This window comes from Mobula hypostoma, chromosome 2, assembly GCF_963921235.1.
Source record: "Mobula hypostoma chromosome 2, sMobHyp1.1, whole genome shotgun sequence".
Taxonomy (NCBI): domain Eukaryota; kingdom Metazoa; phylum Chordata; class Chondrichthyes; order Myliobatiformes; family Myliobatidae; genus Mobula; species Mobula hypostoma.
In genome coordinates this window covers 235,499,959-235,513,448 of record NC_086098.1, presented here as the reverse complement: position 1 = coordinate 235,513,448, position 13,490 = coordinate 235,499,959, and the positions used below count along the sequence as shown (strand labels likewise).

General features: G+C 46.6%; 1 protein-coding gene across 1 annotated transcript in view; it reads right to left on the bottom strand.

Annotated features, from left to right (window-relative positions):
• Nucleotides 1-13,490, bottom strand: part of adamtsl4 (ADAMTS-like 4) — an 83,041-nt gene that overhangs the window by 59,966 nt on the left and 9,585 nt on the right. Inside the window, exon 2 of the mRNA XM_063041648.1 lies at nucleotides 11,279-11,432. Within this exon, the coding sequence (XP_062897718.1) occupies nucleotides 11,279-11,307 (29 nt within the window). The 5' untranslated portion in view covers nucleotides 11,308-11,432. The remainder of the gene's footprint in view (nucleotides 1-11,278; nucleotides 11,433-13,490) is intronic.

Genomic DNA, 13,490 nt, shown 5'->3' with positions numbered 1-13,490 from the left:
CATTGTACACTGCACTGCCGCCACAAAACATCGACTTTCACAATGTATGCCGGTGACAACAAACCTGATTCGGATTCTCCCGGTCGGGTTTGGGCTGTTTCAAGCCACAGGACTATCCACCCTCGACCCATGAACGTGAACACGACGTCAGGATTTTGTTCCTCTCTTCTTACACTACTTAAATATACACCTAGTGTATAGTTTTTTATTGCTCTGTACTGTTGCCATAAAATAACTAATTTCACGACAAATGCTGGTGTTATTAAACCTGATTGGCATTCATATTGCAGTGTTAGGTACCGGAGACAATGGGCCAAGCAGTTCCTTTGTCCACTCTGTTAATGGGTTGTAATACAGTCCCCGATGGCCTGGCAGACGTACAAAAGAGCCCATTAACGTGGAATGCAACTGTCCCACTTAAATGGTCTGCAGAGAAAGCTGACTAGCCCCAGAGGACAGCACTGAACACTGGGAGGTCCGGGTGGGGGGGGGGGGAGGTGGGGGTAGAGGTTGGCAAAGGGCACAGAGTGATAGACACAGCACCCCAGGGAGAGGAGGAGCAGATTTGGGACTGCGCGCCCCAGCCAGGATTGTGTATGTCCCCGAGACCAGCACATGCCACCGTAAAGACTTCGCGTGTGGCCAACAGATAGATCTGCACACCCATTTTATTGGAGATAGAGAGACAGAGAGAGTCACAGAGAGAGAGAGAGAGAGAGAGAGAGAGAGAGAGAGAGACAGAGTCACAGAGAGAGAAAGAGAGTGTGTGTGTGTGTGTGTGTGTGTGTGTCTGTGTACGTACGTGTACACAGCCCTCTCAACAGAGTCACACAGAACAGTCCCTTCGACCCATCTAGTCATAGTCAGACTTTATTGATCCCGGGGGAAATTGGTTTCCGTTACAGTTGCACCATTAATAATAAATAGTAACAGAAATAGTAATAGTAATATTACTATTAGTAAATAGTAATAGTCATAGAAATAATAAATAGTAATAGAAAATAGTAATAAATAGTTAAATAGTAATATGTAAATTATGCCAGGAAATAAGTCCAGGACCAGCCTATTGGCTCAGGGTGTCTGACCCTCCAAGGGAGGAGTTGTAAAGTTTGATGGCTACAGGCAGGAATGACTTCCTACGACGCTCAGTGTTGCATCTCGGTGGAATGAGTCTCTGGCTGAATGCACTCCTGTGCCCACCCAGTACATTATGTAGTGGATGGGAGACATTGTCCAAGATGGCATGCAACTTAGACAGCATCCTCTTTTCAGACACCACCGTCAGAGAGTCCAGTTCCAGTTCATGGATCTAGTCTATGTCAACCAAAATACCCATCTAAGCTGATCCCATTTGCCAGTGTTCAGCCCAAAACCTTCTGAACCTTTCCAATCCACATGTCTATCCGAGTGTCAAAATCGTACCTGCCCCAAGCACTTCTTCTGGCAGCTCGTTCCACATAGATACCATCCAATGCGTAAAAACAATGTCCTTCAACTTCCTATTACATCCATCCTTTCTCATCTTAAACCTATGCCCTCTGGTTCTTGATTCCCCAACCCTGAGTGTGATCTTTCATCGATTCTATTGTGTTTCTCATATTTCCTGTGAATTCCCACAAGAAAATGAATCTCGGGGTTGTATATGGTGACATATACGTAATTTGACCTTGGTCACACTATCTACACCCCTGTGATTTCATACCCCTCTACTGTATAATGTCACCTCTCATGTTCCAAGGAATAAACCCCTAGACTGTCCAGCCTCCCCCTAGAATCAGTCCCTCAAGTCCTGCAGCATCCTAGCACCTTTTCCAGAGAAACGCACACAGAATGCTGGATGAACACAACAAGTCAGACAGCATCTACAGAGGGGATCAAACAGTCGATGATTCAGGCCATCTTTTCCATTTCTGATTTGCTGCTCCACTATGAAGTCCCTTTGAGGGATGAAGAGGTTTAAATCTCCTCTTCAACGGGAATCCTCTCACCTCTTCTCCTCTGTGACCTCTGCTCACCCAGACTGGCTCTTACTTCGTTCTCCCCCTCCCGCACCCACCTGGCTTTACCCATCACCTTCCAGCTCGCCCTCCTCCCCCTCTCCCTCTCCAGTCCTGATGAAGGGCCTCAGCCTGAAACATCAAATGTTTCTTCCCCTCCATAGATGCCGCTCGACCTGCTGAGTTCCTCCAGCGTTTTGTGTGTGCACTGCTGCGGAATCTCGTGTGTTTGCCATCTCCAGGTTACCACTCTGAGGGACTACAGAGTATGTGTTATGCAACCACACTGTCTCACCCACAGAGAATAAAGACAGTCTAACTGACCTTCCGCATGAACCTGACAGTAAAGTGACCTTTCGCGCACTACAGTTTGCTGCTCCCAATTCTATAAATAAGTTACATCCTTCATTTAAAAATAATGAATGCCCGTTTCTGTTTTCCACTGGAAAATAACTTTGGTCCATTGTTTATTGATTCGGAACACAGTTCTGGTGTGTGTGCTGGCCATGGGCTGTTTATCTCACTCCTTTCTTTCTCTGTCTTCCTCACCACCCCCACCACCCGACCTACTGTCCAAGTCGCTCAGGCTCTGTGACACGGCCAAAGATAAATCAATCCTGACAAATATTCCACCACCATGTGAAAGCTTCGTTAACTCTCAGTGTGTTCAGGATAACGGGCAGGTTGCCCGGCGAGGTTGGCAGACGAGAGGCACCCGCGGGGCGAGCGGAGGGGTTTCCTTCCAGCAGCTTCAGCGCTTCCCCTGGCCGGCCACTCACTCATCATGTCCGCAGCGGCCCGGCCTTCCGCCACCTGGGATCCAGAGTACCACGGTTCCTCCCCGCGGACACACGTCCGCTCTCAGAGACGAGGGAGACTGGGCAGCCTGCCGCAGGGTCTCAGCACGTCAAGCAGTGTGTAGATTATTCTATTTCACTTCATTTATTTAGAGATACGGCACAGAGTTGGCTCTTCCAGTCCCTCGCCGCAGCGCCCAATTTAACCCTAAGCTGATCACGGGACAATCTACAATGACTAATTAACCTGCTCGGTACGTCTTTGGACTGTGGAAGGAGACCGGAGCACCGGGAGAAACCCCAAGCGTTCCGCAGGGAGGACGTATAGACTCCTTACAGAGGACGCCCGAGCTGTAATAGCGTCGCACCGCGCTACCGTGTGGGGAATTGGTGGGAGGGTGGAGGGGCAGGAACTATCCGCGTCTGATGCAGGACTTCAACCAGACACACCAACCCTACCCCCTCAAGGCTGCCGGTTAATCACCCAGTTCCTCCAGCAGACTGTCTACAACCAACCACAGGACGCAGGAACAAAGATGAGAAGTTCTGTGGGTGCTGGAAACCCAAGCAACACACACAAAATGCTGGAGGAACTCAGCATCAATGGAAAAGAGTGAACAAAATGAATATTCCTCCTCGGTTATTGTATCTTTTCCGTACTTTGCCGGTGGAGATGGATGATAATCAATTCAGGGAATGGGACAAATGGATTTTCCGCTTCATTTGGCAAGGAAAGAAACCTAGAATTTGATATAACACCTTACAGTTAGGGAAGGAACGAGGAGGTATGGTTCTTCCTTGCCTGAGAAATTATTTTTATGCCTCACAGATAACCCCTCTGTTATATTGGTGTAATAGGGAATATAAGGCTAGATGGAAGGAAATAGAATTTGGATTAGTTGACAGTTTTCCTCTACAGGCCTCAATAGCTGACAAAGGATTGATGGCCCAGTTGGAAAAATTTTAAAACAGTTGCATAAATCTTACATTAAAAGTATGGCAGAAACTGGTTAATTCATGTGGAATTAATAACATGTTAAAACTCTTTAGATGGTGTGCATATGATACCGAATTCCTTCCCAACAGAGGAGATAAAAAATTTGAGCTATGGATAAAGAAAGGTCTTACAACCTACCTCTCATTTATAGATAAAAAAGTATTACAAAGTTTCCAAATCCTGCAGGACAAACATGGCCTAGAACATAATGACTTTTTTAGGTACCTTCAAGTACGAAACTATGTTAACCAGAGTTGTAGATATACAGACCTATCAACAGTAGAATTAGAATTTTTCAAGATTCTGAATTCGGCTTGCAGTTCAATACCTTGTAAATCAGTTTCTCGATTATATAATGCACTCTCCCATGCTTAAAATGTAAATACACTGTATATTAAAGAGAAGTGGGAGAAAGAAGCGGGGTTGGTACTTTCAGAGGAGGCTTAGGGGAAAATCTGCAGCTTTCCATGGTCCTCGACTAATTCTTTGACTTGGAGAGAACATTGTTGGAAAAATATTATAAGATACTTCAAGACCCCATATCAGGAAAAATATAAAGATAGAAACGTGACGTGTTGGAGAAGGTGCGGCTCCAAGGAGGCAAATCATTTTCATATTTTCTGGGATTGCCCTAAATTAAGTCTATATTGGGAAAGTATTCATAGAACATTAGTTAAGGTACTTAGGTCCCAGATACCTCTGAACTTTGAGACGCTCTATTTGGGGCATGTATTGTTTCTTGAACAGAAGGAAGATATAAAGTTGCTGCAGGCCCTCTTAGCGGCAAGTAAGAAATCAATCACTAGAAAATGGCTAAATCCAATACCACCTACATTAGAAGATTGGTACGAAATTATCTTGGAAATATTTAAAATGGAAAAGTTGACTTACTCCCTGAGAATTCAAAAAGAAAAATTTTATCAAATCTGGATTAAATGGATTGAATATATAACCCCAATGCGAGCAGACTTTAGATGACTCTCCTAATGATTTATACTGCTCTTCTCATCAACACAGTAATATTGCTAACGTCAGCACCCCTAGTCTAAATGTCTTTTTTTTTGTTTTCTTTTGGAAAATAGAGAATTAACACTAGTAAAGGGAAAGATTTGGGAAAGGGATAAAAAAAAATGAAAAAATTAAGTAAATAAGTACATAGGGATTGTATAATTATGTCTGCGGGCAGGAGCAAGCATGAACAAATTAGGATATAAACACCGACAATGGTTGTTACATAGGCTTATATACAACATTTTGGACCAGTGGAAATGGTCCAGAAGGGTTATATGGAAACTATTATTACCATTTTTCTTAACAACTAATACCATTACTTAGCCTAATAGGTTAGAATTACCACAGTACATAATTATCTATTTAAGTGTTTATTTTCCTTTTATATCATCTCAATGTGTACTTAAGAATGTATAAATAATTATAGTTTTATACATATTAAAAAATGGAAAAGGTTATATGTGTGAAAAAAGTACATGATATTTGTGAATTCCTTATCCAAATAAAAATAAAATTAAAAAAAAAGGAAAAGAGTGAACAGTCGACATCTTGGGCCGAGACCCTTCGTCAGGACCCTGTCGATGTTTTGGCCAGGACCCTTCATCAGTACGCTGTCACAGGAGCAGGATTCGGCCATTTGGCCCATCAAATCTGCTCTGCTATTCCATCATGGCTGATTTATTTTCCCTCTCAGTTCCATTCGTCCCAGAATTTTTGACGTCCTGACTAACCAAGAAACTATCAAACTCATCTTTAAATATACTCAGTGACTTGGTGTCCACAGCCGACGGTGGAAATGAATTGCACAGATTCACCACCCTCTGGCTAAAGAGATAGGAGCAGAATTAGGCCATTCAGCCCATTGACTGCCCATCGTCCAAGTCTGCTCACCGATATTCCTGCTCAGTTCCCTGGGGAGTCCAACTAATAATAGAAACACATGGGTAACTACTGCCAACCCTATGCTGTAGACTGTCAGATCCACCATGGGACCCCAAGAAGACCACAGCAACAAGTTTCTCTGTTGTCATAGAGTCATTGAGCACTGCAGCTCAGAAAACTGACTGTTCGGCCCATTTAATCCATGCCAATTCATGTAAACTGCCTCATCACATTGACCTGCACCATATCTCTCCATACCCCCTTCCATGCATGTACCTATCCAAACTTCTCCTAAAAATTGAAATCAAACTCGCATGCACAACTTTCGCTGGCAACTCATCCCACACTCTCACCATCCTCTGAGTGAAGTCTCCCCTCATGTTGCCCTTAAACATTTCACCTTTCACTCTTAAGCCATGACTTCCAGTTGTAGTCTCACCCAACCTCAGTGGAGTAAGTCTGCTTGCCCTATCTAAACACTTCAATTTTGTATATCGTGATCAAATCTCTTCTCAATCTTCTACAGTCTAGGAAATAAACTTCTAATCTATTCAATCTTTCCTTATGGCTCAGATCCTCCAGTCCTGGCAACGGCCTTGTAAACTTTCTCTGTGCTCTTTCAATCTTATTTACATTTTTCCTGTAGGGAGGTGGCCAAAACTGCACACAATACTCCAAATTATGCCTCCCTAACCTCTTACACAACTTAAACATCCAATTTCCTGGACTCAAAACATTGATTTATGAGGGCCAATGTGCCAAAAGCTTTCTTTATGACTCTGTCTCCCTGTGGCATCACGTTCAATGAATTATGGGCCTGCATCCTAAATCCCGTTGTTCTACCACACTGCTCTGTGTGGTACCTTGACCTACCTTGGTTGGTCCTACTGAAGTGCAAAACCTCGCACTTATCTACATTAAATTCCATCTGCCATTTTTCTAGATGGTCCTGCAAGATTTGATAATCTTCCACCTTCCTTGCTGTCCATTACATCCCCAATCTTGGTGTCATCTGCAAATCTGCCGATCCAGCTAGTCACATTATCAGCCAGACTGTTAACATAGATGACAAACAACAATGGACCCAGCACTGTTCCCTGTGGCACTCCACTGGTCACAGGCCTCCATTCAAAGAGGGAACCATCTACTACCACTCTCTGGCTTCTCCCACAAAGCCAATGTCGACTCTAATCCAATTTACTACCTCATCTTGAATGTCAAAGACTGAAACTTCCTGACCAATGTCCCATACGGAACCTTGTTAAGTGCTGAGGTTCAACATGCACTGCCTTACCTCCATCGACTTTCCTAGTAACATCCTGAAAAAATTCTAAGACCAGTCATTAATGACCTACCATGCACAAAGCCGTGTTGACAATCCCTAATCAGTCCCTGTCTGTCCAAATGCTTAGATATCCAGTCTTTTGGAATACCTTCCAGTAACTTTCCCACGACTGACGAAAGGCTCACCAGCCTATAATTTCCTGACTTATTCTCAGAGCCTGTCTTAAACAGCTGATCAACGTTAGCTATCCTCCAACCAGGCCCTGGGGATTTGTCCACCCTGATCTGCCTCAAGACAGCAAACACTTCCTCGTCTGTATTCCATACAGGGTCCATGAAGTTGATACTGCTTTGCCTCACTTCTATAGACTCAGCATCCGTCTCCTAAGTAAATACAGATGCAAAAAATCCATTTAAGGTCTTCCCATCTCTTTTGACTCCATGCGTATAATACCATCCTGATCTTCCAGAGATCGGAATGGTATTTTTGTCCTTGCAATCCTTTTGCTCTTATCATATCTGTAGAATCTCTTAGCACCTTGTCTGCTAGGGCAACCTCATACCATTTTTTTTTTAGCCTTCCTGATTTCTTTCTTAAGTGTTCTCTTGCATTTCTTATACTCCATAAGCACCTCATTTGTTCCTACCTGCCTATACCTGCCATACACCTCCTTCTTTTTCTGAACTAGGGGCCTCAATATCTCTCAAAAAACATTACCTAAACCTGTTATAGAAACATAGAAACATAGAAAATAGGTGCAGGAGTAGGCCATTCGGCCCTTCAAGCCTGCACCGCCATTTATTATCATCATGGCTGATTATCCAACTCAGAACCCTGCACCAGCCTTCCCTCCATACCGCCTGATCCCCGTAGCCACAAGGGCCATATCTAACTCCCTCTTAAATATAGCCAATGAACTGGCCTCAACTGTTTCCTGTGGCAGAGAATTCCACAGATTCACCACTCTCTGTGTGAAGAAGTTTTTCCTAATCTCGGTCCTAAAAGGCTTCCCCTTTATCCTCAAACTGTGACCCCTCGTTCTGGACTTCCCCAACATCGGGAACAATCTTCCTGCATCTAGCCTGTCCAATCCCTTTAGGATTTTATACGTTTCAATCAGATCCGCCCTCAATCTTCTAAATTCCAACGAGTACAAGCCCAGTTCATCCAGTCTTTCTTCATATGAAAGTCCTGCCATCCCAGGAATCAATCTGGTGAACCTTCTTTGTACTCCCTCTATGGCAAGGATGTCTTTCCTCAGATTAGGGGACCAAAACTGCACACAATACTCCAGGTGTGGTCTCACCAAGGCCTTGTACAACTGCAGTAGTACCTCCCTGCTCCTGTACTCGAATCCTCTCGCTATAATTGCCAGCATACCATTTGCCTTTTTCACCGCCTGCTGTACCTGCATGCCCACTTTCAATGACTGGTGTATAATGACACCCAGGTCTCGTTGCACCTCCCCTTTTCCTAATCGGCCACCATTCAGATAATAATCTGTTTTCCTATTTTTGCCACCAAAGTGGATAACTTCACATTTATCCATATTAAATTGCATCTGCCATGAATTTGCCCACTCACCCAACCTATCCAAGTCACTCTGCATCCTCTTAGCATCCTCCTCACAGCTAACACTTCCACCCAGCTTCGTGTCATCCGCAAACTTGGAGATGCTGCATTTAATTCCCCCATCCAAGTCACTAATATATATTGTAAACAACTGGGGTCCCAGCACTGAGCCTTGCGGTACCCCACTAGTCACTGCCTGCCATTCTGAAAAGGTCCCGTTTATTCCCACTCTTTGCTTCCTGTCTGCTAACCAATTCTCTATCCACATCAATACCTTACCTCCAATCCGTGTGCTTTAAGTTTGCACACTAATCTCCTGTGTGGGACCTTGTCAAAAGCCTTTTGAAAATCCAAATATACCACATCCACTGGTTCTCCCCTATCCTTACCTTTTATTCTGGCAGGCACATACAAGCTTTGTACTCTCAAAATTTCAACTACCTTCCCCAGAAAACAGCCTGTCCCGATCCACACTTGCCAGATCTTTCTGATGACATCAAAATTGGCCTTTCTCCAATTTAAAATCTCTTCCAAGAACCAGATCTATCCATAATTACCTTGAAACTAATGGCCTTATGATTGTGAGATGCAAAGTGTTCCCGTACCCAAACTTTTTGTCACCTGCCCTGTCTCGTTCCTTAACGGGAGATCTAGTATTACACATTCTCTCATTGAGACTTCTACGTACTGATTAAGGAAACTTTTCTGAACACATTTGAAAACCTCCATTTCATCTAGTCCTTTTATAGTATGGGATTCTTAGACAGTTAAAATCACCTTCTACAACAACCTTACGTTTCTTGCAACAGTCTGCGATCTCTCTGTAAATTTGTTCCTCTAAATCCGTGGACTGTCGGTTGGTCTGTAATATAATCCCATTAACGTGATGTATTTCTTATTCCTCAGTTCCACCCATAAAGCCTCTCAAGGCAAATTCTACAGTCTATCCTGACTGAACATTGCCGTGACATTTTCCCTGACTAGTAACACACCCTCCTCCTTTAATCCCTCCTGCTCTGTTGTGTCTAAAACTGAACCCCGGAATATCGAGCAGCCAGTCCTGCCCCTCCTGCAACCAAGACTCACAATGGCTACAGTATCATAATTCCATGAGCTGATCTATGCCCTGAGAACATCTACAATAGGAGGGAGGAGAAGATGGCGGCGCGACGCAGCGCGCGCGGCCGTTCTGAATGAATATCGTATGTGTTAACTAGGGGGCCGTGCACAATCTGGATTTGATGGAGACAGCTGTGAGAAGCACGGAGGAACACCTGGAGAAACTTCTGAAATGCCCGCTTCGCTGCCGCTGCTACAGTGTGATCGAGAATCTCCGGAGGGGAAGGCCCCAAATCCTTGGCTTTGCCTGTTGCCGGGGATGGGGTCAAAGCGCTCAGCAGAGATGGTGCTCGGTGTCAGAGAGCTGGTGGGAGGCTGGGAGTTTTCAGACGGACTCGGAGTCGGACTGTGGTCGGATGCTTCCAGGATGCTGCATCGGCAAGTTTGCAGTGCTGGAGGTTTACCGTCTGCGTGAGACGATGGGGCTTTGAGAGACTCTGAGACTTTTACTGTGCCATGGTCTGTTCTTATCAAATTACAGTATTGTTTTGCACTGTTGTAACTATATATGTGGTTTTTGTTAGTTTTTAGGTCGGTTTGTCATGTGTTTCTGTGATATCATTCTGGAAAAACATCGTATCATTTCTTAATGCATGCATTACTAAATGACAATAAAAGAGGACTGCATGTCCTCATAATCTAAATACCTATTGAAATATACGCAACTCAGAACGTTAGCCCCACCATGCTCAACCTTTTGCTCCCAGACTTTGGCTGCGGTCTTGACAGCGTGTCTCCACAACCTCCCACAATCTGTTCTGACACTCTGGTTCCCATCCTACTGCAGATCTAGTTTAAACTCTCCCCCCCCACCCCGTGCGGCATTAACAAACCTTCTTCCCGCTAGGATATTTGCCCATGGTTCTGGGAAGGGAGTCAAAAGTGCAGATAAGATCAGTGTGATTCAGGCGCTGTCCTGGAGGCAGGTTAAAGGCTTTATTAACGAGAATTTTGCATAGTTCACAGAAGGACAGGAACAGGGCTACACTAATTCTACACTAATCCCGATGAAGGTCTCAGCCCAAAATGCCATCTCTTTATTCCTCCCCATTGATGCTACCCGACCTACTGAGCTTGTGAGGGCAAGAGGGGGTTCTGTAAAGTTTAGGGGGGGTAGCCATAACCCTTACACAGAGTGAAGGTCTCTCTGCACACTCTCATCACACACTCCTGGGTCAGACGTAGATTGAAGCTCCCTCCACAACATCCATCACACACTACCGGGATCAGAAGCTGCCTCCACACCGTCCCGTCACACACTCCCAGGGTCAGACACAGAGTGAAGCTCCCTCCAGACCATCCCTTCACACAATCCCGGGGTCAGACACAGAGTGAAGCTCCCTCTACACTGTCCCATCACACAATCCCGAGATCAGACACAGAGTGAAGTTTCCTCCAGACCATCCCTTCACACAATCCCGAGGTCAGACACAGAGTGAAGCTCCCTCTACACTGTCCCATCACACAGTCCCGGGGTCAGACACAGAGTAAGGACATGATTTTATGATAAATTGCCAGTCCAATGTTAAGTTAAGATCGCGCAGACCGGTTAGCACAGGTGCCTCAGGAGAAGCGGCTACAATTTAAAACAAGGTCGTGGAGATGGAGATGTCCTCACCTACACGTCCATCGCTGCCCGTCCTTCATACTCCCGTGAAGGCTCAGCCTGGATCCCGACTGTGGCAAGGCACCGCCTTCACTTCCTGTCTACATGTAGATCGGGAGCAGGGAGCGTCGGAACTGGAATCACTGCTGTCCCGCCTGGGACCACCCTGGAGGAAGAAGTCGAGAGGGAGGGATCAGCTAAAACCACAGTGTTGGGTTGATTCCTTCCGTTCACTTAATTGGGACGTTAGGATGGGATTGGGGGGGTGGGGGTAGGGGGGTTGTGGTCTCTGCCGCCCCATCCTGTGTCTGTTCCGGCTCTTGGTAACCTCACCCGCACACCAGATCACCAGGTCAGCATCCCGTGATTAGGGCCAGCTCTGGTATCGGCACAGAAATTCCCAAATTCCCAGTGCATCTCTGTTCCCCAGATCACTTGAGAGCTGGAGAATGGAGGGGTGGGTAAGGGTGGGGCATGGGGATAGGGAGGAAGAGAAGTTGAGATTGATAGAAAATACAGTGAAGGGCATCAAAGGTGACAAGAAAAGGCCAGGCAGAGGGAGGTGGTCAGAATCTCTGTATCTGCTTCAGACCCACACCAACAGCACTGTGCACAGTTCCCGTCTCCATATACCTGGGTCAAACCCACACCGGGAGCACCGTGCACAGTTCCCGTCTCCATATACCTGGGTCAAACCCACACCGGGAGCACCATGCACAGTTCCCGTCTCCATATACCTGGGTCAGACCCACACTGGGAGCACCGTGTACAGTTCCCGTCTCCGTATCCCTGGGTCAGACCCACACTGGGAGCACCGTGTACAGTTCCCGTCTCCGTATCCCTGGGTCAGACCCACACCGGGAGCACCGTGCACAGTTCCCATCTCCATACCCCTGGGTCAGACCCACACCAGGAGCACCGTGCACAGTTCCTATCTCTATCTCTGGGTCAGACCCACACTGGGAGCACCGTGCACAGTTCCCGTCTCCATATACCTGGGTCAGACCCACACTGGGAGCACCGTGTACAGTTCCCACCTCCATACCCCTGGGTCAGACCCACACCGGGAGCACCGTGCACAGTTCCTATCTCCATACCCCTGGGTCAGACCCACACCGGGAGCACCGTGCACAGTTCCCACCTCCATACCCCTGGGTCAGACCCACACCGGGAGCACCGTGCACAGTTCCCATCTCCATACCCCTGGGTCAGACCCACACCAGGAGCACCGTGCACAGTTCCTATCTCTATCTCTGGGTCAGACCCACACTGGGAGCACCGTGCACAGTTCCCGTCTCCGTATCCCTGGGTCAGACCAACACTGGGAGCACTGTGTACAGTTTCTGTCTCCATATCCCTGGGTCAGACCCACACCAGAAGCACAGTATACAGTTCACATCTCCATATACCTGGGTCAGGCCCATATGGGGAACACCGTGTACAGTTCCCGTCTCCGTATCCCAGTCAGACCCACATCAACAGCACTATGAACAGTTCCCATCGCCATATCCCTGGGTCAGTCACACACACCAGGATCACCGTGCGTAGTTTCTGTATCACTATCCCCAAGTCAGACCAACCATGCACGGCTCTGATCACTCAGTTCTCTCCAGAAGTTACTCAGGCTCACAGTAGATTTGCATCCACCCTGTTTCGGCGAGTTCAAATTTATCTGATGAGGCCAAGGCTGGAGCACAGAAACTTTCACAGAACATCTGGTGGTAGTTTGGGTGTGGGCACCATCCTTACAATGCTAACACTGGGAGCTCAAACTTCTCAGATCCATCCTGAACGCTTCTCTGCCACCGTGAGGGGCTGTCAGGAGACAATGAGAGTGTTGTATTTCTTGAAGGAGGCTTCGAGCACCATCCACGAACTCTATTCTCTGTTGGCCTGCTGACCTCCAGCCACGAGGAAGCTCAACAGAGCGTCTGCATCAGCAGACGGACGTCTGGGACGTGAACAATGTGTCATCTGGCCCAGAGCAGGGATCCAGTGCCAGGATACTGGGCTGGGAGGAGACACAGACCGAGGGTTTGGAAGAGGTGATGCTGGTGTAGACATTCTAGGCCCCAGTGACGCAAAGAGGTTGGGGGAGGGTCACAATGCAAACATTTTCCTCACGTTAAGGCCTTGAACCAGCCCTTTCCTCGAGTGACTGAATACCGTGTTGGTGCAATGGAGAATTTCACTGCTGACCACACCCTCTGCCATGGGGTGTTAC